Raw genomic sequence first — 27,416 nt, forward strand, 5'->3', positions numbered from 1 at the left:
ACGCCTTGACGCCCAGCTCCTGAGGGGCCACCCCACAAGATCCAAACCAGAACCAGAGGTGGGAAGCAGGGTAAGGGTGCGGAGTCCAAGGCTTTCTGAGCAACGAGGCTGGTCCAGCTTGGCCCATGTCACACTCCTTAGTTAAGTCCCCATAGAACCTGGGACTACAGCTGAAGAGGGTACATCTGTGGGGTAAGTCCCTCCCTTAAGCGACCTCCAGGACTGCCTGCAACCCAGCCCTCAATGTGCACATCCTATAGGAGGGCCCTCATGTTTCTCCACCGAGGCCCACGACAGCCCTCCATGGGGTCACTAAGCAGCTTTCTGCTGTCCCATGCCCCTGCCACTCTCACGACACCTTTGCCCAGATGCCCACGTGAGCCATGCTCCCAGGGAAGCCCACTGTCCTGGCTCTCACACCACCTGCTCACACAGATACCACCCCTGACCCAAACCCCCACGGTCCCTGCCTACCCCTGGGCTGCCCCCAACGACTACCCTGTCCTGTCAGGTGCGACATTACACCAGTGAGTGGACAAAGGTCCAGAGGGTGACCGTGGAGGCTGGCCAGAGGAGGCTCTGTGAGGAATGGCCCGAGGCAGGCTGCATGTCCTCTGCTCCCTCCATGCCCCACAGCCAGCAGGACCCATACGTTCCTGCCCTGTCTGACCAACAGGCCTGCCATCCACCACCAAAGCGAGGGCCCTGGCTTCCAGGCCTGGCTCTGGACCCTGAGGCTGTGACTGGGGAACCCTGCATGCCCACTCCCCGCTGGCAAGTGCCCAGGTCAGCCTGTCCTGGTTCTGAGAGCCCAGCTATTCATAAATAAAGTCAGTGCCTTGCCCAGGCTCCAAAATAATTACTACCTAATTACTATCAATTACTATGCAGTACCTCAGACAACTCCAAGAACCAACCAGCTGCCCTGCCGGTCAGTCTGAGGGCTTCCCTCATCCACACAATGCCAGTCCCCAGGGCTTCCACACCAGCCGAGCCAGACATCTCCCGCTGTGGGCTCCCACTGCACTGGATGGATGGTCCCCTCCTTGTGTCATCCCTTGGGCATCTCTCTGGTCTGCAGCCCCCAACTAGAGGTCTTTTTCTGAGGCCTTCTCAGAAGGCTATACAGTAGAGCCAGTGACCAGGCTGGGCTCAGGTCAACACAGCCTCAGAGAATGTCCCTAACACCATAAGCCATGAGATCAGCATCCCACCCACCCATGGGAGCTCTCGGGTTCTGCCACAGCTCCAAAACCCTGAGCTCCCCCGGATGGCCTTACCTCAGACACGTTGACACGGCCCTCTAGAAAGGCACAGTCGGCGGCGTTGTGTGTGCACACGTGGCGGTATTTGCACCAGTGGCAGGGGAAGGAGCCGTTGACACAGGACAGGCAGCTGCGGGAAGAGGGCAGGGCAGTGAAACTGGGGTAGCCTGTGCCTCCACCCAGTGGCCACATGGGGCTGCACTAGCTCCCTGCTGGTTCTTCGGCAGCAGATCACAGTGCCACCTCAGGGCCTTTGCACTGGCTGCTCCTCCCACTGCTCAGAGAGGCCTGCCTGGCGCTTCCCTCTCACTTCACTGCTTTTCTTCCAGACTCAGAACACCTGACAGTCCACCTCAGTGTCTGCCAACAAAACAAACGCCTAAAGCCTACAGTGTCCACTAAGGTGACCACTGGCCATGCCAAGCCACACGTGACAATTAGTGCTGGGAAATATTTCAGAGGAGATGTGGAAATGCATTTTCTATTCCAAACTCAATGAATTTTAGCTTCAATTCAGGAGGCAAGCCATCGCTACAGAGCCTCAGAGAGCAGTCGCGGACAGCCGCCTCCCCACTGAGAATGCAAGCTCCGCCTGGCAAAAGCTTGGCCAGTTCACGCCCCCATGTCCCCAGGCCTGGACAGGGCCCTTGCCATGCTCTGGCCCATGCAACCTCCTGTGGCTGGCACCCTGTCATCCCTGCATCATCCCTGCAGCACCCGTGGCACCCACCTCACCTGGAGAAAACCACCTCTGACTTCTCTCAAGGACCTCCCAGCCTGCCGGCCACCCTGCTTCTCCAGAGACCTTCCCTCCCCTCCGGCTCTGAAGCACTGCCCCCTGCTCCAGAAACCCCAGGCCACCCTGGGCAGAGAGAGGAAGCTGGCTGACACCGACACCTGGGTCCCCCGTGGGCACCCACGAAGAGCCAGGACAGTCAGTCTGGAGGTCAATAAACAAAGGCCCCACTGAAAACTAGCTGCCTCCAGCTCTGCGACTGAACCACACAGCCTGAGTGGGCCTTGCCGCCACCCCCCTCACCCCTCATGGTCCTTCCAGCCTGGATCCCCTCCAGGTCAGGCCTGGGGCCCCAGCTTATGGCAGAACGCATAGCAGGTCACAGCTCCCCTGCTCTTCCTCTGAGGCCCCAAGACAAGCACACCGGGGCAGCAGCAGGGAAACTCCCAACTTTAGCTCTCTGTGCCCCCAGGGGCTGCTGTCAACCACCACCAGGGTGGACCTGGACTCCTGTCTGTCCCTGAGGAGCAGGTACCTGGCCCCAGCAACCTGCCCCTGCCCATGTGGCCACACAGGAGTATCAGGCCAGGAGGGCCAGGAGGACCAGGACACTCACGACTGGTGAACGCTGCAGTTGTAGAAGACAAAGTCCACGGACGCGAACTTCTTGCCTGTCTCCTTGGACTTCAGGTAAAGCTTGACCACCCGCTGATCTCCTGCAGAAGCAGTATAGGCCCAATTTACGGGGCCACACAGGGCCAAGGAACCCAGGGCGCCAGCCCACGATGGGACAAGCCTCGCCAAGGACCTTCCCTGCCACCACGTGCACAGCCCCTCATCATCCCTCTGGGCCTCTCAGCACGCCGGGCAGGCACCTGCAGTCCCCGCCCCCAGAGCCGTCACCTGCTCCTTCCCCTGCCACCCCACAGGAAACATGTGCTGCCTGTTCCCTGACAGACAGGATGGCTGCAGGGGCTGTCCCGGCCCCAGGCCATGGCAACACTCACCCTGACCTCGCGTGATGGGGGCCACCTCCCGCGAAGAGGGTGAGCGGCAATGGATCCGACCATCCTCCAGGATGCTCTCAGACTCGGTGAAGTCCTCGAAGGAGCAGTTGACGCCGGCCGAGAGGTCGGGCACATTCCAGGCCTGCAGCACGAGCTGGGACCCCCATGGCAGGAGGCCTCGGTGAGCAGGCCCCACAGGTCTCCCTTCCCCCCATCACCTGCCCCCGCCCCCGGGGTAGCCATGCTCACCGGAACCTGAGACATGGTGACCGACACGTTGCGAGGATGCACCGTCAGCTGCACGCACTGCAGCAGGTCTGAGGCGAAGCGCTGGGGCTCGTCGGCCCGCTCACAGGCATCCTGCCGGGAGCAGCTGCGGGCACAGGGTGCTGCGGCTGGGCGTGGGGAAGGCAGCCAGAGGGGCACCCCGAGCCTGCCAGCCCCTGCTCAGCAGGGTCATCCTCACCCGCACTTGGGGGAGCCCAGCAGCTTTACCTGGTACCCTGTCTTTACTGGGGTGAATGTGGGTAGGCCATCACTTAGCCAGTCCCAGGCAACTTCGCCCAGGGGAGACCCGGGGGCACTCAAAGGGGAGCTGCGATGGCCATAGTGTGGCCATGAGGGTTCCCCCAGGTCAGAGACTGCCAGGGCCCTCCAGCCCACCCCTGTGCCCCATCCACTCACATGCTGTGCAGGACACACCAGCCGCAGTGGGGGTCCCGTGATCCCAGGCACAGCTCGCATGATGTATACTGCACACAGCTCTCCACAGGCACCCGGGTCACCTGCCAGGACAGGGAGCTCAGCTTCAGGCCCCCCAAGGCCCCTCCCAGAGATCCCTGCCAGACTACCTCCTCACCATCACTGTGTGTCTGCTGTACCGGGCCCTATTCCCCTACATGAGGGAAGCCTCCATCTCTGGCCTTTCTCCAGCACGGTCTATTCAAAGGCAGTCCTGTGACCCTGACTTGGCCAAGTCAGGCCAAACAGACTGGGTCTCTCCCCAGGAGACAGCAGCCAGGAAGCAAGCAAGCTGGTGCAGGTGAACTACCCAGAGAAGAACCAACAGCTCCAGCCAGAGTCACTCTCCCATCCATCTGGACTCTGAGCTCCCCACTGGAGCGTCAGCCCCAATCCTAAACACAGCCGCAGGCTGGGTCCTGCTCACCCTGACCTCGCCTGCTTGGCCCTGAGATCCTCCAAGAGCTGGAATAACCTGATGGCTGGGAGAGGAGCAGAGGAAAAACGAGAGCTGGCCAACAAGTGAGGCCTGGCCTCACCAAACCCATCCTAGACTGCCCCACCTGCCCACACCCTTGGCCAAGGGGTCACCAGCTTGACAAGGGAAGTGGCTGGCTCCAAGTAGGCTATGCCAAGAACACAAATGGATGGCCTTGACCAGGGGGGCCAGGCCAGGCACCAACCCCATGGGGACAGCTGCCTGAAGCCCCAATTGGGCAGATGGGACCAGGGCCATGCAGGGCCTCAGCCCAAGAACTCGGCGCCCCAGACATGTACTCTCAGCCCTCAGATGACATCAGTACTCTGATAAAACTTACTCAAATAACTGTTCCTGAGAATGTGCAACTGTTCAGGGAGGGGATGGGAATTCCAACGCTGATGGGGGGAAATCTAGAACCAGTATGGATGGAGTAGATCAATGACAGCCATGCCCGGCACCCTGAAGGTAGCCCCCCACCCACGCCCACCCCACGTGTCTGGCCACAGGCCACCCACCTGCTTTTCTGTCATCGCATACAGGTACTGGCGGTCAGGGCTGAGGACCAGGTCCCGCAGGATGGGGCTGCTCTCCTGGGCCACCACGCTTTCATAGGCCAGGGCTGGCCGGCCACCGGGGTTTGCCAGGTCCACCAGGATCTGTGGAGGCAAGGGCCAGAGTGGGGCTGTGCTAACGTCTTTCTGCCCCAGCCCCACACCTACCTCAGGGCAGGGGTCTGGAAACCCTCCCCTGGCTGGCCTGTAAGTACAAGGCCGAGGCCTCCACCAACCCAAGGAGGCTGCGTTGGATAAACTATGGCCCCATAGGTGGGTCCTGCCCTAGCCTCTTTAACAGTCAACAGAGACCATGGGGATGACCATGACCCACTACCACCCATCACCAGCTGCACAGCCAAGTTTGGCACAGAGGTGGCGGAAGCCCCTGGCAGGTGCCCCACCTTCCCTTGGGGCCAGGCTGGGTGCCCCAGAGGAAGGGCTATTTGTGCAGAGGGTGGGAAGGAATGACGAGGCAGTAGGGGCCTTCCAGGGAAAGGGACATGTCCAGTGTGGCTGAGAAGTGAAACTGGGAGACTCCAGGGCAGGGAAGCAGCACTGGAGTGAGGGGCCAAGCCAGGGTCCTGGAGTGGGGTATACTCCCACAAGAAGGCAAGAGGGCAGGCATCTCCACGGCATGAAAATATATTCCAGATCTCAAACAAACCGGGCGTTAATTAGCCAGCGCTTCTCTGCAGCTTGCAATGCTGCAAGTATTTTTAGTTGCTTTTACCAAACAAATGTATTTAATTAACAGAAAGACCCAGGGGGCTTTCCAGAGATGGGAGTCATGAGGCGGCGTCTGCCCTGCTCAGCCGGTCCTGGGTAAGCTCCCAGGGCACAAGGTAGCCAGCCCTGCTCCGTCAGGCCCACCCTCCCTGGCTGTAACCAAGCGGCCAGCCCCCCTCTCCACCTCCGCCTGGGGCCGGCGGGACTCAGCCCAGCACCCCTCTCTTGCGCCTCCACACCGACAGGCCAGGGCAGGCCTCACTGGCTGGGGTGGGCCGCAGAGGCAGCGAACGCCCCTGCTCTGTGCCGGCCCAGGGCAGCCAGCCAGGGTGGGGCGCTATGTCTCTGGGCCAGAGGCTGCCTGCTGCACGGCTGCAGGCGAGGGGGAGGGCTGCATTCCTGAGAGCCCGAGGCCACCCCCCACATCCGCTCAGCTGCCTCCCGGCCAGGCAGGCTGGCTTAAGTCAAACCAGACCCGGAAGAGCTGAGCTCTGAGCTGGGCAGGAGGAGGCAGCCACGGGCTGGGCCAGGAGCCGCCCAAGGGGAAGGGGTGCCAGGTGAGGGCCCACAGCAGCCCAGGCTCAGCACCCACATGGGCGGTCGTGCACAGGACCCCAACCTGTGCACAGCCAGCTCCACAAACCTCCTGTCCTGCTGGGGCAGGTAGCAAGCACAGGGAGAGCCCACCGTCAGCACCTCAAGCCGGCAGGCCCAGGCCAACATCAGCCATGGGAGAGGTCAAGGAGGCACCAAGCACAGCCTCTGGACCCACGCTGCCTGGGCCTCAGCCCCAGCTCAGACAACCTCAACTGTGCAACTGAGGTGGGGTGCTGACCCTCCTTCTGCCTCAGTGTCCCTACCTGTAAAATGGGGATGACAGACACCACTCCCCACACCAGAGCTATTCTGAAAATTAAAAAAGGACCTAGCCAGTGAGCCAAGAAGAAGGGACACAGAGTGGCTGGGCCACAAGGCAATCCCCACACCCTGGCAGCCGTCCACCCAGGCCTGGCAAGGCCAGCCTGGACAATGACCAGGAGGCAGGGGACAAGAAGGTCAGGAGGGCAGGCCAGGGTGCAGGCAGGGGCACCAGCAGGACCCAGATCTCCAGACCTAGTCTCAACTCAACTGATTCATATCAAGACTCCGGATTTCCCCCAGAGCCCTGCCCTATGCCTGGACCCCCTCCCTCTGGGGGCTGCCTACAGCCACCCAGAAGCCCAGGCCCAGCCCCAGCCCTCCCAGCCCCAGGCCCCGTCCCCCAGTGCCCCAACATGGCCCCTCACAACCAGACACCTGGGACTTCTGCCCCAGAGGCCCTGACAGCCAGGCCTGACCAGACCTCAGACCTGTGCACGCTGGGGGTGTGCCAGAACAGGGATGCTTGAGGAGCTCTAGGCTCTCCCACCCTGACCAGCAGGCGCCACATAAAACTCAATATGAAAACCCCCTCAGCCAGGCCTGTCTTCCCCCTCCCAGCTGAGCGCTGAGGGCAGAGGGCACGGGCCGGGCCATGGATACCACCTGAAGGGCCATCCACCCACAGCCCAGGCGGGCATAAGCAGACACTCCAGGGAAGGGGGCATACCAGCTCTGCGGCATGGAAGGGGGCAGGCAGAGAGCAGGCCTTCTCCCCAGGGTCCCGGGGAAAGCAGGCAGGGAGGCAGGCCAGTCGCAGGCTCCGGAACACCCCGCCCCTGGTCCAGCAGTGTGCCGACTCTGACAGGTGGCCCCTGACAGCTGCGGGGGGACCAGGCACGTCCAGCTGTCCGTCCGCCACACATCCATCTGTCTACCCACCTGCCCAGCACCGGGCAGCCCTAGCCCTTTCACACGCCCAGGCAGGCTCCACGGATGCAGGACATTTCTGGAGGGCATCCGGGTGGCAGGCCCCATGCCGTGCAGTGAGTAGCCATCATCCAGGCTCAGCAGGGCCCCAGCATGCACACATGTGACAGTCGGATGGGGTGGAAGGAGTCCAACCCACGAATGACTAGGGCTCAGGATACACTGGCAAGTTCCCAACTGGTTTTTGGGCTGCAGGGCCTGTGTCGCACAGACGGGTAAACTGAGACCTGCGAGGGCCTGCCAGAGGACCTACACCTGGGGCCAGAGTCTGCCCCCAAAGAGGGAGGGATGCAGCACGCCGCCAGGAAGGCATTCCAGGGAGAAGGGGTGTGCAGGGTGGGCATAGGGCCAGGCAGCAGGCAGGACGGCGGGACACATGCCGCTGGCAGCGCACGTGCCGACGCCACTCCCCAGCGCGCAGCTGTCCAGTTGAGGGCCACCCACCTGGGGATGGCCCACCCTGGGGCAGCTGGGCTTTCGGAGCGCACGGGAGACTTCTGGCATCCCCTGGTATCTGCCCACCCGCCTCCAGCTGTCACCTCCATGCTCTGTGAAACTTGCTCCAAAGACCACTAGAACCTCCCACAACTAGCCACAACCACCTTCCCTCCCACGTGCCACCACAGAAAAACCTCAGGCCCCAAAGCCAACTCTGTTTCTCTGCTGTGGTGCCCTTCCCAGCACCTGCAGAGAAAAGACCCCTCTTCCCTCTGCCCAGATGGCCAGAGTGGGGTATCCAGTCTCCCCGTGCATTCCTGCTGGGCTGTACCAGGCCCAGGCACCCCCGGGCTCTGACCAGGGGGACACAGCCCGCCCCACCTGGCCTCTGCCCCAGCCCTCCAGTTCTATCTACTTCTCCGACCGGGGTTTTTCCCTGCACCTACATATGTGAGGGAGTCCCCTGCATTCTGCGCTGTCAGAGCCCCCAGCAAACTCTCGGTGCCAGGACCCTGAACGCTGTGGGCCACACACCTACCCACCAACTTGAGGAATCACCTGCCCCTTCCCACAGAGGCCGGGGAGCAGGGTCATCCCTTCACTCCAGACCAGCAAAGTCCTGGAGGCCTGGGACACACCAGGGGGTCCTACAAAGAGAGCCCTGGGCAGGGCCATGGGGAGGCGGCTGGGGGCAGGTGGGCAGCCCCTGGCCCCAGAGGCCCAAGCCCCAGGCTGGCCCGGCCGGCTGCCCCCACACCCATCCCTGCGCGGCTCTCGCCAACTGCTGCGGCCCGGCCAGGTCAGCTGTCCGTCCAGCCCAGAGCCAACAAAGGGCCCATTCTCTGGTCTGAGGGCGGGCAGGGGCACCGGGAGGATGTCTGGGCCGTGCAGGCTGCTTGCCAAGACCGGCACGCGCCCTAGCTGCCCGGAGGCAGGGGGCTGCCCGGCTTGGCCCTGGCCAGGGTGGGGAAAGAGTTCCCTCCTCTGCAAGCCCCAAGATAATAGCCCTTGTGTCCCTATCTGTGGAATGGGGGTTCACTGATGGGACCAGACAGCAAGGACCCCAAGGGATGCAACAGGCCAGCGGGCAGTGAGCTGTCTGCAGGGCTGGGACCCCAGGGCTATCTCCCCACTCCAGGGCTATCTCCCCACTCTAGTACATACAGCTGCCCAGCCCCCCAGGCAACAAAGCGGTACCAGGAGGGGCTGCATGAGGGGCAGGGGCCTCTCTCACTCCCTCTTTGAAGGAGCCCATCATCTCCTCTCCTTCCTGATCAAGGGCCTGTAGCTGAGGCCCTGGTCAAGCCAGCTCCTGGGCCCCTCCTCACCCCCTTACAAGCTGCCACAGGATCTCCCCCTCCTCTCGCTGGGGGCAGGTTCCAGGCCCTTTCCTGGGACCATTCTCAGAAAGGCCAGGAGGAATTTGATACTGGAAAAGCAATTAACAATTTCCTCTTGGCAGTACTTGGGTAATTAAAACATGATTTGCAGGAGGCCTGGTGGCTGTAACTGGGCCAAACACACCTGGCGAAACTGGGGGGAGGGTCCCAGGAACCTTGTCTTTTCCAAGCCTAGCCCTTGATACAGAGAAAAGCAGACACCAACCAACATAAACAATGGTCCTCCTTGACCTTCGGTCTCTTCCTCTGCCAACAGAAATCCATCTCACAGGGCTGTGTGAGAGTTCAGAAGCTCACGGTTCCAATAGCAGGGGAGGGAAGACCGTTTAGAAGCTGCTTGGAAACCGGACCCCCGAGACAAGATGCTGCCATGGCAGGGGCTGTGCATGGCAGTGCACAGCCCCTGCTGTGAAGGCCACACAAAGCGGGGCCACAAGGCAACACAGATCACATGCCCTTCCGTCATAGATCTCTGAGTGGGACTGTCCTCAGCGGGGATGTAGCTAGAGTGCCCACTACAGCCTGGGATTTAATGAGCCCCAAGCCACACAGCGACCCTCCAACTGATGCCCTTGTCTCAAACCCAAGAACCAGCCACTGCCCACCTTCCCATTCATGACCCATGTCACCCACGCTACTCTCACCCACTGGATCCCCAACATGAGCAGGCAGATGCAAGCCTGAAGCCACCACAGTCATCTGGCTCCCTGCCCCTAGCCAGGCCAGACCTCTGGAGCTTCTCCCAGAATCCTGCAGGACAGGTCCCTGCCCCCACGTTGCTGAGCACCACAGGGTCACTGGTGACCTGTCCACCCCAGATGTGTCCACCACAGGATAATGGGTGGTCAGTGCAGCCCAGGCAGCTTCTCCTACCTTAGCAAGCATGAGAGCATCTCTGAGCTTTGGCCCTGCTGTTCCTTCCTTTTGGAATGTCCTTCCTGGCAGACTCCCCAGCTGGGCTGCTCTAGCCTGTGTACCCATCTTGCTGTGATGCTGGGAGTTCTCACATCCTGACCCCTGAGAGGGTCGTCCTGGAGGTCGGAGTCCTGTCTGCCCATAGGGAGGGAAACTACGCACTGCGGACACTAATCTTAGGCCCTCACGAGGCCACCCCCAAACCGAGACACACACGGGATCGGGCACAGGGTGATTCTTGTTCAAGTGCCTCTGCTCAGGCTGAGGCCTGAGCAGCTGGACCCCACAGGGAGGCAGGACCCTTGTGCCTGCCTCGGGCCACCAAGGGCCGCCTTCTCACGCAAAGAAACAATGCTCATGGAGCACTGGCTCTGGGACCAAGGGCTGGGATGTGAGACCTAAGGGGGAATGGGATGTCCCTGTGCCCTTCTGGCACCACATACCACAGCCAGCCACATCCAGGAGAACCACAAAGAGCATAGCAGGTCCTCCGTAGGACACACAGACATCCCTAGGGCACCATGCAGCAGCCCCGCAGGTTCCAGGGACCACATCGTCAGCAGGCAGAGGCAGTGTACTCACAGGGCCCCTAGGGCAGCAACTGAGAGACACAAGCAGCCGGCAGCTGGGGCCTCTCCGCTCTCCGCCAGCAGTGCTCCAGGGTCGGAACCCCCCAGAGCCCAGCAGCCGCCATAAACATAGCCAGACATGGGTCAGCCGCTCTGCTGGGTGCGACCACACTTGATCCTGGAGACGGCAACAGGGGCAGCCCTCAAGGTTCATGACAGAGATATAAGCCAGGCCCCGGTGCCCCACTTCCAGGAAGAAGGCCCGTAGAAACGCAGCCCCACGACACGGTGACACACAGGACATGGGCACAGCACACACGCACATGGTGGCCCCGCCCACCACAGGCCCACTGGAGACAAGGCCGCACCTGCCCTGAGCCAAAGGACCCCGTGTGTGCACATCTGCCACACGCCCCGCCGTCAGGACCGGTGAGAACCAACCGGCAGCCCAGCACAGCAAGGCCAAGCCTCACAGAGAACAAGAGAAAAACAGACACAGACGATGTGCTGCCGGCCCCCCAAGAAGCCCCCACCTTGGCAAAACCCTCGGGATGGACATCCCCCACAGAAGTGGAGCATAGGGGAGGGGGAGACCTCCCAGGGGAGAGGGGACCTGCTGCACTTTGTATGACACGCTCCAGGCTGCAAAGCCGCAGCTGCGTTGCTTCCTGTGGGCACATCCCATTTCAGTGTGGACATCGGTTACACACGAGCTGCCTGCAGGATGCCGGGATCTCCCTGCCCCACCCCCACCATGCTACAGGGAGCTGCCCGCACGCACTCAGGGCCCACGGTTCAGCATGACAAGAATGTCTGCAGGCGCACAGCCACCAATGATGCCGGCTGTCCTGGGAGCCTCTGCGGGTCTCTAGAGAGCAGATCACTAGGAGTCAAGGGCACCCCCACGCCCCCCACACAAGATGCAAATCCAGAGGGCTACAGGCAGAAGAAGGGGAGGTGGTGACACTCCTTGTGGCTGAGGAGTTGGGGGACTAGGGGCCTGGTCCTGCCCAGCATCTTTCTCAGGGCCTCCATCCTGCCCCCAGCCCCATGGGGGCTCCCCAGTGCACCTCCTGCATAGACCTGGGCTCGAGGAGCAGGGACCCCTGCTGGATGCATGGAGCAGGTTTTCGCCCAGGACAGAGAGGCTCTGGGGCCAGGACCCTGAGATGAGGCCGCCTCTAAAGAGGAAATACCACCGGACTCTGAATTTCGGCATCCTATGAGGACGGGGAGTGCTGGGGAGAATGGAAAAAGCACCCACAGGGAAGCTTCTCGAGCAGAGCCGTGAGGCCCCTGGAGGGTAAGAGGTCTCCCAGTCACCGGCAGCCCAGGCCCAAGGCAGCACATGCTCAGCAGCCACTAGCACAGCCGGGATGCCAGAGAGGTAGGTGAGAGCACGGAGCTCCCAGGGCCCAGACACAGCCAAGGCCTGAGTACACAGGGACAGCGGCCTGGCCAGGCCCCAGCGCCATGGCCCAGATGCTGTGGCCACGGCCCTATCTCCCCTCTATGCGAAGATCACCATGCAGGAAGGAATGACAACCTCCCTAGGCCTCCCAACAGCCCCCAGGAGGCACGGTCCACCCAACATCGGGGGAGGAAAGCACCATGCTAGCTACACTCCTAAACAGCCCAGCCCAGCCCCGGAGCCCAGCTGGGTGGCTGTCCCGTGGGTCCTACCCCAAGGCCTAGCACCCTGCCAGCCAGCGATGCCACAGCCCAGATCGCCGTGGTCATAAGCTGATAGCCCACAGCAACCTTGGGTTGGCCTGTGCTGCTTTCTAAAAACATGCCATTAGCTGCCAATGCTTAACAATAAAGAGATCTAACACAAAATATGGATTTCCAGATTATCTTGAAAAACCGGATGTTGAGGCAGACGGGGCCCACTTTTCCCCTGGCACAGCCCCTGGAGAGAAGGGTGGCTCAGCCCAGCCCTGAGCCCTGTAGCAGGCATGGTACCAGGGCCAGCCTGGCCTGGGGGTGTCCCTCACCAGGCCCAGAGGGCAGGGACTGTCCCCATGTCTGCTTTGCAGAAAGGGAGAGTCCAAGAAGGCCTCCAGGCTGGGGCGGGGCATGCAGGGCACCTGCTGACAGGAGTCCAGGGCAGGTCCTCTCCACACCCGCTGTGAGTACCTGAGCTGACTCAAAGGAACTCAAACCCACCCATGGGAGCTCCTGCCAGGGTCCAGGGGTCCCTGGTGGCCACTCGAGTGGGAGGGGAGAGTGATACATGCAGGACTGGGGCTCGGTGTGGGGAGGGGTCAGCCCAAGAGGACGGCTGCCTCAGTTGGCAGGGAGGGCAGCAGGTGGTGAGCAGGGCCTCTAGGGAAGGCCAGGGGAATCAAGGAGCACCCCCAGCGAGCCCTGAACAGCTGAAGTTGGCAGGTCTTAAATTAATCGGCTACAATTTTACACAACAACGTTCTCGTTCTCGGTGGGGCCTGGCAGAGGGCCAGCTGGGTCCCTAGAGCTCACCAGTTACTTCTTAAAGCTGAAGAAAAAAGCAGGCCTGGGGAAGATGGGGGCCTGTCAGCACAGCAGGCCTGCCCCTGACCCAGTGGTGGGCAGGGGTCCCCAGGGCCCAGGCCCCAACCCGTGACCCAGATAGAGGAGGAGAGGCAGTGAGGGAGCACAGCGCTGGAGTGGGCTGGGCCAGAGCTGCTCCCCACCCTCAGCTGGGGTCAGGATGACATAGTGGGGAGGGTGAGGATGAGGTAGGAGAGAAATTCTGCCACAGGTGGGACGCATGCACAGCAGAGAGCAGGTGTCCTGCACCATGGGTCAAGGCTGGAGGCCTAGCGTGGGGGCCTGGGGGAGGTTATGGAAAGATGGGGCAAGCAGAATAAGACTGGAACCCCTTCCTCCAGCCCCTACGCTGCTTCAGGCCTCCAACAGCAGACATGTCTCAGGATGTGACACAGGGTTTGAGGGTGCCACGGGTCCTAAGAAATGGGCAGGCAGAAGGAACAGGACAAGCTGTGCTACCCAGGGTAGCTGGATGAAGCTGGGATGGGTCTGAGGGCCAGGCAGCCACTGGCTGATGTGCTGGGCAGTGGGAAGAGAGACCCCTGAAACTGGCAGCTCAGGGCAGGCGTGGGCAGTGAGGAGCTCCTGGAGGAGCAGCTGTCCTGGACTCTGGGCTTTCTCAGAGAAAGGACATGGAAATAGGGGTCCCTGTTTCTTTCCCTCCAGGGACCCCCCCCCAGCCCAGGACAAGGAGGGAGTCTGTAGTTATAAGTGGGGACGCTAGAGCCAGTAAGCCTAGGCGTATGTGGCTGCCTCTGTGTGCCTCAGTTTCCCCATCTGTCAAATGACAACAGAGTTGTCACGAGGACTCAGATAGGCACCACGACAATGGAGAGCTAACTCTACTCCTGAGTGGGACCAAATGTGCATCAGGCCCTGGGCCCTGCCAGCGCATCTTCTCGGCCTTCTTTATGCTATGCCTGGGTAAACAGACTCAGAGGGGCAAGCCAGCCAGCTCCAGGATCACACAGCTGGCAAGGGGGAGAGCTGAGACCACACCTGATCTCAGCCATGTGTGTGTGGGATTAGGGTGCAAACAATTGGCCACAGAACATGAACAACCAACTGAGAGCTTCCTAAACCCCCCGCCTGCCGCCTACTTAAGCAGGTGGTGCAGGTGACTGGTCCAGGGAATAAGGTTGAGGCACACCTCTACAGAAAAGCCTCAAAACCAACACAGATTTAATTCCCCAATGAGGGGCCGCTCCCAGCACCAGGCCAGCAGCTGCTGAGCACAGCGGACCCCCACACACCCTGGAATGGCACAATCCACTAGCCTGCCATGTGGCACCCAGCCCAGACAGGTCCAGGGGTGGAATGAGCCCAGGCCCAGGACAGCACTCTGGGAGGAAGGTGCGAGGGACAAGCAGAGGTTTCCTTATGGATGGGCCTAAGCCCAGCTCCCTCTCCACACAATGGGCCTCAGTTTCCCCTCTGTGGGACCAGGGCAGAGAGGGAGTAGAGCGGGACCAGCTAGACTCGCAGAGCTCCCACCCAGACAATGGCTCCGGGGCCCAGGAGTGAGGCTGGAGCCAGGGAGGCAGCCAGGGAGGCAGGACTGGACTAACCTGTTCTCCCAACCTCACAGGGTGGCCTGTAGGCACAGACAGCGCCTTAGCAGCTGCCTGCCAGTCCACCAGCCATCAAATGGGCCACCCCCAGCCCCAGGAGCCCAGCTTCCTGCCAGGTGACCGGCTCCGGGGCGCCCTGCGGGAGTGTCTCCCAGCAGCTTCACTCTGCAGCCCTGCCCCAGGGGAGGCTCTCACCTTCGCAGCACAGCCCCTGGCAGGCCCACCCCAGCTGACACACCCCCCTCCCCGGGGGATTCTGCTGGTTCTTCTTCCCGGCTCCCCCAGCCCCAGATACCCTCCCTCCCTGAGAAGGGAAAGGGCCTCTGCCAAGGCTGCCGACAATAAGGTAAGGAAAGGTGGGCCACACCAGGGAACCAGCTCAGGGCACGAGGACTTGCCCCAAAGGCAGCAGGGTCTAAGCTGACCTGCTGCCCACCCCCACTGGCCAGCAGAGTGCCTGAGCTGGACAGAACCCCACAGCGCCCCATCCTGGGACGGCCTCAGTCACCATGTGGGCACCCCCCCATCCCAGAACCACGCCAGCCTGCAGCCCACACATCCAGGTTACTTCCGGAGGGGCGAGCCGAGGTGGTCAGTTGGGGGGGGTACCCCTTCCCAGAGGTCACAGAGCCAGGGAACAGTGGCACATGATTGCCAAGGAGCCCACCACTGCAAAGGACACCCCTTTCTGTACAACCCAGCACAGAAGCTGAAAGCAGGCAAGTCCCTTGCTGGCCTGGGGCCCAGTCCCCACCCACGGGTACACGCTGGGCGGGGAGCTGTGTCAGCACCGGGCCTGGGGACAGCTGTTATTTCATCTACCAGGCCCCGCCCTGGCCTGGCTCCTGGGCTCCCAGGCACCTCCACCCTACGGTCACCCCAGGAACTTCCTCCCCAGCGGGCCAGCCCTACCCTGGTCTGGTCCCACCCACCCACCAAGTTGGGACTGACCCACAGGCAGCTGCTGCCCTCAGGTCCCCCTCCAAGAAGCCCTCCCGTGCTGCTCCCTAGCAGCCCTGTGCAGCTGGATGCCTGCTAGTGAGGGCAGGGGTGCAGCTGCCCCACAGGCCCTGCCCCACAGCACCCCACCTTTCACCCTAAGAAGCCCTCATCTCTCTGGAGCCACCGTGCTCGCCTTGCACCCGCCAGTGGTAGGTGGAGGTGCGGGGGTGCTACCCTTGCCCTGCCCTTGGCCTTGCTGTCTCCATGCAGGGCGGGGGCCTCTCACCAAGGTAGAGTGCTGCCTCAGCAGACACTGGATCCCCCGGAGGGGATGGGGGCCGTGGAGGCATTCCCTGCCCCCATCCTGCACATAGCCTTCCCAGGAGGTCACTGTGCACCCTCAGAGAGCAGGGCCAGCCTCTCCAGGCCGCCCTGGGGATGGCAGGGTGGCCAGGCCCCTCATGCACCTGACCCACCCCAAGAGCCCCCAACACCTGCCAAACACCAAAGCGGGCCCAGAGGAGGGGCATGGACTGGAGGCACAGGGGAGTGAGGGCCTGTTGAAGCCCCTCATGGTGGCCAGACCCGGCTCTGGATCCTGGCCTCCCAGTGTCCAGGCAATGCTGTCCACAACCCCCAGGGCTCTGCCTGCCCCATCCGCCCAGCCCGGGGGCCTGACCTTGCGGATGCGGCCGCTGCGCGTGCCGGCGAACACCACAGTGCGGCCCCGGTAGTCGTAGGCTGCCACAGCAGTCAGGCCATCATCCTTGTCCACGAACAGAGGAGTGCCCTCGATAGTGACTGTGCCCCCCAGAGGCTGGTTGAAGTCCTGGCCACAGAAATCATCGTCGATCTGCAGTGGCTGTGGGAAGGCAGAGGGTGAGACTCTGGGCCCTCGCAGCTGGTCCCAGGTTCCTTCTTCCTGTGGGCAGCAGGCCTTGTAGCCAGGACTGGCCAGCAGCCCCAGCTAACTGTGTGGGGGGTAGTGTGGGGGATGGGCGCTCACAGAGGGTCCTCAGAGGGCCTGGGCTCGAGTGTGGCCCATATATGGGGTGGAGGGAGGGGATCCTCCCACACAGCCACTGGGCACAGGTCTTCCACCCAAGCTGTGGGGTGGGGAAGAGCCAGAAAGAAAGCAGCCTAGGGGAGATCAAGGAAGGAGAGCAGCCAGCCACCCTGGGGACCAGGCCCATGCACCAATGATGGCTGCATAGGGAAGGGGCCAGCCACCGGAGGCTGTAGGGTACAGGGAGGGCTCATCTGAGATAGGGAACAGGGGTCACACCTAAAAGGCAAAAAGGCAAGGGCCGGCTATGAAGTGGTAACTGAAGGGACAAGAAGTGATCAACACTCGAAGTTCCAGAGGAGAAAAGGGCCTGGGGGAGGGCAAGTTCCGGGAGAAAAAGGAGACAGCTGGCTCCCCTGAAGCAGGCTCAGGGTCTGAGGTTTGCAGGGGAGAGATCGGTAATGCAGATGGAACAAGGGACACCAAGCTGGAACAGGGCTGAGGGTCCCCAAGCAGCCCCAGGGACTGGGACCCAGACCAGAGGGAGGGGACGACTGCAGCCATGGGCACAGAGCACACAGAGCACACAGTATGACCTCAGAGGGGCTGCCCTTCCAGGCCTTGGTTTTTTCAGTGACACAACCGAGATCATACACTTTCCCTGAAAGGCCGTGGGAGGATGGACTGGCCTGGTACACCTGGGCCTCTCCATGGAGGACGGCCCCATCTTCACGGGTGCCCCCCTGCATCCAGTGGTAGACGTGACAGGGACAGGGTGAAGGGACCCTTGTTGCTCCCAGCATGGGACAACCGTGACTAGGCAGACCAAGCTTCCCCCGGGCCACCCAAGGAGTCTGGGCGGCAAGGGCAGAGGGGCTGAAGCCTGGCTCCCCGAGTTCACCTCAAGGGGGCCCTGAACACATCCCTAACCCTCTCTGAGCCTGCAGCCTCCCTGGGGGCATACGGAAGACACCCCCCACAAAGCCGCTGACCCCAGGCTGACTCCTCGTGGTCTAGTGAGAGCTGTGGCTGCCGGCCACCAAACACTGAGCACCTAGGTCCTCAGGCCACCCCGGCGTCAGGGAAGGTGCTATCCTCTGGCACCAGGTGAGGTGAGAGGCCCAGAGAGCAAATGCATGGCCAGGCCCCAGGCCCAGGGCGAGCGGTGCCCGGTCCACACGGATGTGGCCGTGGCCGCCGCAGTGAAGGACGGGGAGGGGCCCGGGGCAGCGCCCACTCACCGAGTTGATGCAGCCCAGCTCTTTGTTGAGCAGCCAGGGCAGTGAGAGCTTGCCCTCGCCACGGTAGCAGGACTGGATGCGCTCCTTGATCTTCTCCTTGATGGCCCGCAGCGTGAACAGACACAGCACGGACTCCTTGGGAGGCTTCACACGGTTCTTCTGGCCCTGCGCGAACACGGTGAACAGCACATCCTCATCCTCGGCCAGGCCCAGCTGGCGGGCCAGGGCGCGGCCGGGCCGGCTCAGGTAGGCATCCTGCACCAGGCGGTACTCCACGCCCGCCTGCTCGCAGCCAATGGGGAACTCGACGTAGGAGTAGAACTTGGGGTCGTCCACGCACAGCCGCACAATCTTGGAGGTGAAGAAGTGCTCCCCGGCAGCATCGGGCGAGGTGAGCTGCGTGTCCAGCTGCAGCGTGAGGTAGTAGACGAACTGCTCGCTGCGGAAGCTATACACGTAGTAGATGTCGAAGGCCGGGAACTTGGACAGCGTGTCCGAGGGGATCTTGAGCTGCGACGACACGAACTCGTCCTGGTACACGAAGCCGAACATGTCGGCATCCTCCTCATTGGCCATGAGCCGGCGGCTGGACAGTGTGGGGAAGTACTCGGACTTGCCGTCAATGGGCGTGCCCACGAAGAGCTTGGCCTGGCCCTGGCCCGGCGGCCCCGCGATCAACACGCCGGCCATGCTGCCCGCCTCGCGCACACTGGACAGGTAGTGCTCCTTGCGGTGGTGCGGCTCGCCCAGCTTGAAGAGGTCGTCCAGCCGCAGGAACTGGCAGATGCCTTGGGAGGCGCTGCCGCAGGCCAGCAGGCGGTTGGCGGCATAGTCCAGGAGCAGCAGCTTGTTGACGTTGTCGGTGCTGCCCAGGCCGTGCGGGCATGACTGCACGCTGGGGGGCGGGTAGCACTTCTCGTTGTCCTCCACGGGCCCCGTCACGTGGGCCCGCAGCAGCGTCAGGTTCCCCGACAGCTTGTAGATGCGGTTCACGGCGCCCACGTACACCTCGCCGGTCTGCTCGTGGACCACCAAGTGGGTCAGGCCCCAGTCGCTGGCTGAGAAGGTGCGGAAGGCGGGCTGCGGGCCCCCGCCGGCCCTGGGTGCCCCTGCTGCCCCCGGCACACCTCCTAGCAGCAGCAGCAGCAGCAGCAGCAGCAGCAGTGGGAGCGCCCACAGGCTCAGACGTGGCAGTGGCATGGCGGGCCGGGGCCTCGGGCCGAGACGCTCAGGTCCTGCAGAGGCATGCATCATGGGGCCGGGAGCCTGAGCCCTGCAAAGGAGAGTGGGTGGGAGAGGGTGCGTGCGTGTGGGTACAGCCCCTACATGTAGGAGAGAACACACATACACCCTGGTTCACACATACCATCTCACGAGCTCTCTGTGGTGCCCAGCCCATGCTGGGACATCCCACGCACTCCACCGCCAGGGGCATGACCTAACTTTCAGGAGAAGCCCAGGGGTGGACAGAGGACCCCCTCCCCAAGCTGAGGACCTGCAGGCAGGGAGTGCCAAGACCGAGCTCGTGAGCCCATGAGCAACATGGGACAGCCATCAACACCTGGGCCTGCCATTCCTAGGCAGAGGAGAGAAATGGACCCAGGAACAGAGAGGCAGATCATGAAGGTCCAGGCTCCAGACTGGGAGCCCAGCTAACACCCCAACCTGGAGGCCATAACTTCCTGACTCGGGGCCTCCCCATGCCCTAGGGAACAAACCCCCCTCAGCTCCAAGCTCCCAGGGTCAGTGACCACCTCTCTGCCCGAGGCTCTGGGGACACATGCTCCCTGGAGAGCCCTACTCATAGGGGGACCCCCACCAGGAGATGAAGACACTGAGACCCATCACCACACAGACAGCAATTCTCAGAGGGGGCGGGAGGCAGTCTGGGTCACCTTGGCCCTGAGGCTACTTGCTGACTGACCCTGGCACAGCCCCTTTCTGGACCTTGAGCCCTGTATTCCAAAGAATGACCCAAAAGCCAAGCCTTGTATACTTCCCACCCTCTATCCCCTCCCTCAGCCAACTAGTCTCCTACCCCATGCTGTCAGCACAGCACTGCCCCTTTCTAGGCTCCTCCTGCCTGCTTCTCAGCTGCCCTTCCACACCTCACCCCAACTCCAAGGAAACAGGAAGCCCTCCCAAGGGGAAGGGGAGTGGCTCCCTGAACCCCACCCCTCAGCAGTGGCTCTCTCTTTGCAGTGTGCAAAGCCCAGAGGCTGCCCTCTACCTGCAGTGACTCCTGCCCTCCCATCAGATCAGGCTCCCAGCATCCTTTACCTCCACACCAGGCCCCAGACATTCCCACTTGTACTTCCTAGGTCACACTCTCCACTAAGGTCAGCTTCCCCCACTAAGTCTCCCCCAAACTGCCTACCCATCTCTCACCCGGACAACCACAGCACCTGGCCTCACCCACCATGCCCACCGACAGCCCAGGCCCCGCACAGTAACCTGGGCAACTTTTTGGAACTGTACATGAGGTCAGCTGCCCCCAGATCCTGCCATGGACCACACACCTCTTCCTCTGGAAAAGTCTCGTCTCCTCCCAGCCCAGCAGCCAGCAGTCAGATACTCGGTTATACTGAGGCTCCGTGGCCAAGAGGCCCTGACAGGAGTCACTATGCTTTCAAAGCCTTAGTTTCTGCATTTACAAAATGGGAACGATCAGAGCTCCTCTCTTATGGACAAAAAGGGGAAGGTGGAGGCATGCAATCAGCAGGAGTACCCTCGTGGTGTCAGCAGCGGCCCTGCCCTGGCGCTGCCAGATGCTGGTGCTTCAGCCCAGCTCTTCCAGGAGCCCGAACACAGCAACACCCGATCCAGACACAGGCTGGTGCCAGCCAGGGCTTCACACACTCCTTGCTCCCAGACAATGTCCCTCACATAGACCAGCAGCCCCATTTTACAGGTGGGGGAAGCTGAGGCCCAGAAGATAGGTGCCTGCTGCCAGGTCTGGGCTGGGAGCTGGCCACAGTCAATAGGCTGCCAGACAGGGCCCACTGATCTCTGGGCTCCCATGTCTGCCCCTGCAGCACAGGGCACCTCTGCCCTCAGCCAGGACTTGCTGTTCCCTCTGCTGGGATGCTCTTCCCTTCCCTGCCACACCCCGCTCAGGTCTCGGCTGTCTGCCCTGACCTGCCAGCGGCAGGTGGCAGCCTCTTCATCCCAGCTAGTTGCTCTGTTTTAATTCGAGGCACAGGACTTGCAAACGGTTTTGTTACTTATTGCTCCCAAACTTGTGCTCTCCCCACAAGAACAGCAGTTCCATGAGAATGGGGCTCGGCTCTTTGCATTCTCCCGAAGCCGACGCCAGGGCCTGCTACTTGTGGATAAATGAGTAAATGAACGGATCCTGGCCAGAGCAAAGCCTGCTTCTTCACTTTGTCCTCACTCTCCACTCACCCTCCGCCAAGTGCAGACCTACACCCACGGCTCAGGTGGGAAAACTGAGGCTCAGGGAGGCCAGGGGCTTTAGCCAGGATCCCACAGTAAGAGGACCCGGCTGTGCCGCCTTGCAAGACCCTCCCAACTGGCTGTCATCTGCCTCTCTTTTAGGATCTCCACCCAGACATCACCCCAAGAACTACAGCCACCTATGCTGCCAGCCAGGAGAGGAGTCCCCAGCCCTTCCCCACAGCCCTGTCCCCAGCTCAGGAGCCAGGGAACAGGCTCCTCACAGTGTCAGCAGGGCCTGGGCTGAAAGCTGAGTGCATGTGAACTCCAAAGAAAACATGAATCACTCACCGTTTATCAGTTCAAAGCAGGCCTGCAATTACCAGGGGCTGGGCTCTCCCCTCCTCCGGGATAATTATACACGTCTTAATGCAATTACGGGCCCTACTTTTTATATTAAACAGGAGAGACCCGGCTGAAGAAGCCACTATCCAAACTCCCGGCTGGCCCTGGGCCCACTCCCTCTCTCCCCCAACAGGGGCTGCTGGGAAGGGACTGGCCACACCGTGGAACTGCCAGCCAGGGAAGGGGGATCCCAAGTCCAGGGCTGGGTCCCTCGTGCCCCCCCCACCCCATCTCACAAAGGCCAGTGAAGACGTTTCAGTCACTTCCCCTATCTTAGAGTTATGGAGCCCAGGGCTCAGACCCAAGGTCACCCAGCAGGATAGGATGAAATCCCACGCTTCTATAGAAACATGGATGGCCAGCTGACTGGCTGGGGCTCATGTCCCACATAGCTCTGGTCTGCCCAGAAAAAAAATGCATTTGTGCCAAAGCCGGGCCTGGGTGCTAGGGAGGACCACGCTGGCCTGGGTTGGGGGACAGGAGCACTGACAGGTGCTGGGAGGGGAGAACTGGCCACTGTGGTCCAGGGAGGCTCCTCCAGGAGGCCTTTCCACCTGTTCTAAGAGAACCAGGCACACTGGGAGCTGGTGGGGAGGAGAGCAGCAAGAATCCAAGCCGGGCACTGTAACCTGCTGGACCATGCAGAGGGGGCAGTGAGAATGACTGCAGCTTCCTGCCATGGAGAGTGGGCTGTGCCGGGTTGGGGGGGCAATATGAACCAGACTGGGAAGGGAGAAGCTGAACTGGTGTTCAAGTGGTGTTGGGTGTGCCAACCAGGGGTTAGCCAGGGACGGAGAGGCCAGGGCAGAGGCAGATGGGGCCACAGCACAGCCGGCTCCACTCCTGAACAGGATGGGCTTAGCCGCCCAGCAGAGCATAGAGCAGCAACATCCCCTTTTCTTCTCCAGGCCCAGCAGCCACCACCACTCCTTATCCTGAGAAACAAAGGCCCTCAGAGCCCTCTTCACAGAGGGAGAGCCCAATCTCCATTGCCTTCGCACTCTGGATCATTCTGAGACTTGGGCAGATTGGGGCATAGGGGGCCATGGGGGGGATGCAGCCATCCTGCCCAGAGGTAGCCCATTAGCAACCAGGGCGAAGAGTTGCACTGTCACCCACCTCCCCCCAACACAGGCCCTAGGAGGTGGTCCCAAGCTGTCCTGCTCTCCCACTAGACAAGTCCGATGAGACCAGGATCTGGAAGTACTGGAGTCTTCTTCAGAAAAAGTGCCCCACACTTGGGCCTTCCCGGAGGTGCCCTTCCTTCCTGGCCAGCTGCTCTAGACATGGGGATCTTCCCAAGAGATCAGAACACACAGGCAACAATCTGGGGGTGCAGAAGACCAGCAAAGGGCTACCTGCTTTGTCCACAGCACCTCATTTGTCTCCCACCCCAAGCTCACACCTCAGCCACACAGACACTTGCCAGACCTCTGCCTGTGCTGCCTCCTCTGCTTGCAATGTCCTTCCTGGGCCTCCCCGTGCCACCCTCCCAGGCTGATTTGCAGCCTGGCTCTGAAAGGGAATCTCTGGTTTTCTCATCTGCCTCTGGCATGGGACTGGGTGCTCCTCAAGGGCTGGGCAGAGTCTTAGCTGCTTGGTGCCACACCTGGTCTCTCCTGCACACCCCAAACCAGCAGGGAGCAGAGAAGACTTGGGCCGCGCTCCCCAAGGGCCAGAAGAGCAAAGACTGAGCCCCCTACCCCCCCCCCAGAGAACCAGTCTGGGCAGGGAAAGAGGTGGAGCAGCAGTAAGCTGCTGAAGCCCTGGCTTAGGGAGCAGAGGCCCAGTCCACATCCCCCCACAGTACACACACCCCTTTCTTTCAAGGGGCGTGGCCCCAGCACCCCAAAGATGAGCCAGGGTCAGTTCTCAGCTCCAAGCAGCCTCTGGAGCCCCTTTCACAGCCCTTCTGCAGGCTGCACCTGGGATCTCACAGCGAGCAGGGGCCTCCCTAGAGCCCCGCTCCCCCTTCCCCAAGGCAACCCCCAATCAGCCCCACCGCCCCCAGCTACGCCGCACACCAGGCCCGGGACTGTCCAGGAAGCAATCGGAAGCCTCGGAGGGAAGCGGGCTGACCCTGGAGAGGCCCTGAGAGGGGGAGGCTGAAGAGGCCCGATCCAGCGGAGCGGCCTCCCGGGCGGCACCCGCACCGCCCCCTCCCAGCCCGGGTGAGCGGCCCTGGGGGCCAGGGGCGGACACAGCGCCCATCTCCCGGCACCCCGGGCCAGAGGGGGCGGGAGCGGGCGTCGGTCCCGAGGAAGCGGCTCCAACTTCCACCCCAGCGCCCCGAGGGCCAGCTGAGGATGGAGCCCCGCACGACCTCCTCCGGCTCCCCGCGGCCCTGCCCAGGCAGCCGCGCAGCCCGGCCCGGGCCTGCCCAGCCCAGCCCGGCCCTGCCGGCGGCCGGAGATCGGAGTCCGCGGTCCAGCCCCGGGTTCGGCCTGGGCACCCCCAGGGCCCTCCCGCTGGGGCCGCCGCAAACTTTCTCTCCTGCGTTTGAGGAGGGGGCAGCGCCGGCCTCCGCCCCCACGCCGCGCCGCCCGGAGCGCTACTCCCCGAGCTCGGCGGGCCGGGCGGCCGGGCCCGGCCGGGCCGGACCGGGCGGGCGGGCGGGGAGAGGCCGGCGGCGCGGGGCCTGGGGCCGCGGTCCGATCCCGGCCGGGCGGGGGACACCACGAGCTCAGCGCCGGCGCCACGGCCGCGCCCGGACACACGCGGGCGCCCGGCCGGAGCCGCAGGGACACGCGGACCCGCGGACACGCGCGCCGCAGTCCCCCGCGCACACCCCCTGGCCGCTCGGCCGCACGCTCCGCGCCCGGCCGGAGGCCGCCCCGCTCCGGTCCGTGGGCGCCTCCCACCCCGGCGCGCCCCCCGCCCGGGACCCCCGCCCGGCCACGCTCCGCGCCGCGGGGGAAAGTTGCGCCCCTACTCACGGGCTGCCCCGGGGCGCGCCCCGCCGCCGGCCATCGCCGCGCCCCGTTGCCCGCGCCGCCGCCGCCGCCCGTCTCGCCGCGGGGCCGCCGAAGCCGCGCAGGCCGCCCAGGCCGAGGCCGCCGCCGCCGCGCCCGGGCTCAGCTGCGTGGTCGCGCCGCCGCTGCCCAGCATGAATGGGGCGCCGAGCGTCGCGCGGCTGCGGACCGGCCTCGCTCTCGCCGCCCGCGGAGCGCCGCGCCGCGCGCATGCGCTGCCCGAGGCCGGGGGGCGGGGCCTGCGGGGGCGGGGCGGGCGCAGGGGGCGGGGCTGCTAGTAGCCTCCAGAGGGCGCTCTGTCCCGCGCCGCGCTCTGACCGGGGCCCACCGCACGTCTTCAAAGGGCGATACTCTCGTCCGCCTTAATGACTCTGCGCGGGGGCCGCGGCGGAGCGTCCCCGGGGATCTCCAACCTCCGGGGCTGTCCTGAGCCGGTGTCCCCAAGGATGGTCCAGCCTTCCTTGTGCCCGGTCTAAGAATAGAGCTCCCATTCACACAAGGGTAAACTGAGGCCCGAGTAGGGTACGCGCCTTGCCCCGGGTCGTGCAGGGCTGTGGGTCAAGACCCTTGGCCTTCCGCCACCGCGTCGGTTAGGTGGGATGAGCACCCTAGCGGTGAGCAAAACGGCGCACAACCCGCCCGTGGCGCGTTCGCCGCCGGGTAACAGGCCGCCCCGGGTCCGGAGGTGGCGAGGTGGCGGGACGCCAACCGGGCTGCCCCCGACCGCGGCGGGGCTGGCAAGCAGTGCAGGGGCCGGAGCTGGCGGGGTGGCAGGCGATCGCCGGTGACCGTGCTCGCCGGGCGCTCGGCGGCCGCGCGCTCCGAGAGGCGCGAGCTGGGTGCCCTGGAGAGGCCGCCCCGCAGAAGGCCCCGCGCGGAGGGGAGGCGCGGCTACAGGGGCGCAGAGCGCAGAACCGACAGGACGGGAAAGCCTGGCTGTGGCCGGGGGAGCGGCGGGGGACTTAGCCCGAAAGGCTGTGTGTGAACCCTACGTCATCCCTGCAGAAGACGACACCTCCTCGCTGCACAGGGCTGAGAAAGGGAACGCAGCAAGGAGCTCAAACCTGGCCAAGGGGCCCTCCCATCTCGTCCCTCCCCTCCCTCCCCTCGCACAGCCCCTATCCTAGTTTCTGAGTTCGTCTTTTCTTCCTTTTCCTTTGGGTTCGACCCTTTGTGCGAGCGTCCCAGATGGCATGCTGCTTTGGCTGTACTTGTCTTGGGACATTTTAGAAAAGCGATCCTCCCGCTGTTAAGGCCCAGGCCAGCCCGTGCTGCCGGTAGGCAGTTTGTTCTCTGCTTTGTAGTGCCTCCCCCTCCTGCTGATGGACACAGGTCCCCATTTGTGGGTCACTGTGCATCAGGCTGTGATGGACATCCCGTGCAGTCTCTGGGCGGCTCGCTAAGACCCAGAGCTGGGCTGGCAGGTCACCCAGTAGATGTATGTTTAGTTTGGTAGACGCCAGAAAAACAATTTTCCCAAGTGATGGCCCCAGGTTGCACTCCCGGCAGTAGTGTGAGTGGGTCCGAGCAGCCCCCCATCCTCACCCACACTTGCTACCATCACTGTTGAGATTTCCCTAGCTGGTGGTACATACTGGTTTTCCACTGTGGCTTTAACAGGCGTGTCCCTAAATGGGAGAGAGCTTCTTCAAAGGTCCTGTCCATTGTTTTATTTAGCAAGCACTAATATAGTGCTGACAACACCGGGCTCTGATACATTTTATGGATGGGTAAACTGAGGTAGGAGAGGTGAAGTGACTTGCCCAGGTTCCCCAGCTTGTAGGTGGCAAACAAGACCCAAGAGCCTTCATTCCTCATGGACTTCTGAGCCACACAGACCTGCGTGAGGGTCCTGGTGCGGCTAGTTAATACACAGTAGGTCCTGTCTACTCTCAGAGCCTCACTTTCCTCCTGCGTGAAATACATGTAGGAGACCTCCCCACCCTGCCATTCAGGGTGAGTGAGTGTGTGTGTACACCACACCGTGCCTGAGAAAATGTCTATCCCTGCTTTGGGTTGTCTCTGCCTGCTGGCTTCTGGGCTGTCCCCACCTCTTACCTGCTCGTTTGCCAACCTGTCTTCTCCAGGGCCACCAGGGCAGGCACTGTTCAAGGCCCTTCTCACTCTGTTCCATAGTCCCCAAGATCCATGGCCTCTCCCTTGGGGAGCAGCCCCCTGTCTCCAACTGTTTCCAAGGAACCTCAAGAGGGGCACTGGGCTCTGGGTGGCAGTCAAGCTCATGATTAGCTGGGCACCCCCACACACACGTCCCACAGTTGCCCAACCAGGAATCCCGATGTTCTCCTAGACACTCCATCCCCTCCCCCATGTCCCCTGCTTCCCACAGCCCTGTGGCTTCTCTCTAAAATGTTGTTCCAGATCACACCACTTCCTTCCATCCCACTCCACCCCGTTCTTGCTCATGTCACCTTTCCGTCTACTCCCCCAAACAGTGGCAGCAAGATCTGTTCAAGATGGAAATTGGACTATGTAATGCTCGTGAATCATGCCAGACCATCAATTCCAGGTGGACCCTAGGCCCCAGAGCCATGAAGAAAACTGAAGCACTTTCAGAAGGCAATAGACAGGGCAAGGGAAGGATTTCTTCAGCAGGATGTCAAAAGGAAAGAAATAAAGGGAAATGTGGATCAGTTTGACTACTTAAAATTGG

The 27,416-nt window shown here is 62.5% G+C and overlaps 1 protein-coding gene and 1 long non-coding RNA gene across 2 annotated transcripts in view; one reads left to right on the plus strand and one right to left on the minus strand.

Annotated features, from left to right (window-relative positions):
• The window catches only part of PLXNA1 (plexin A1), a 49,407-nt gene extending 24,668 nt beyond the window's left edge, over positions 1-24,739 (minus strand). Inside the window, exons 1-9 of the mRNA XM_032842870.1 lie at positions 24,710-24,739; positions 17,973-19,245; positions 16,405-16,587; positions 4,746-4,886; positions 3,693-3,793; positions 3,258-3,381; positions 3,009-3,162; positions 2,618-2,717; positions 1,281-1,395 (exon numbers count right to left, since the gene is read on the minus strand). Of these exons, the coding sequence (XP_032698761.1) occupies positions 1,281-1,395; positions 2,618-2,717; positions 3,009-3,162; positions 3,258-3,381; positions 3,693-3,793; positions 4,746-4,886; positions 16,405-16,587; positions 17,973-19,226 (2,172 nt within the window). The 5' untranslated portion in view covers positions 19,227-19,245; positions 24,710-24,739. The remainder of the gene's footprint in view (positions 1-1,280; positions 1,396-2,617; positions 2,718-3,008; positions 3,163-3,257; positions 3,382-3,692; positions 3,794-4,745; positions 4,887-16,404; positions 16,588-17,972; positions 19,246-24,709) is intronic.
• A 334-nt stretch (positions 24,740-25,073) lies between these two features.
• LOC116858177 lies at positions 25,074-27,396 on the plus strand. The gene is made up of 2 exons (XR_004380874.1): positions 25,074-25,246; positions 27,199-27,396. It is a non-coding gene; the product is annotated as an uncharacterized LOC116858177 (long non-coding RNA).
• Positions 27,397-27,416: the final 20 nt, after the last annotated feature.

The sequence above is a fragment of the Lontra canadensis genome, unplaced genomic scaffold (genome assembly GCF_010015895.1).
Source record: "Lontra canadensis isolate GAN:19392208 unplaced genomic scaffold, GSC_riverotter_1.0 scaffold133, whole genome shotgun sequence".
NCBI lineage: Eukaryota > Metazoa > Chordata > Mammalia > Carnivora > Mustelidae > Lontra > Lontra canadensis.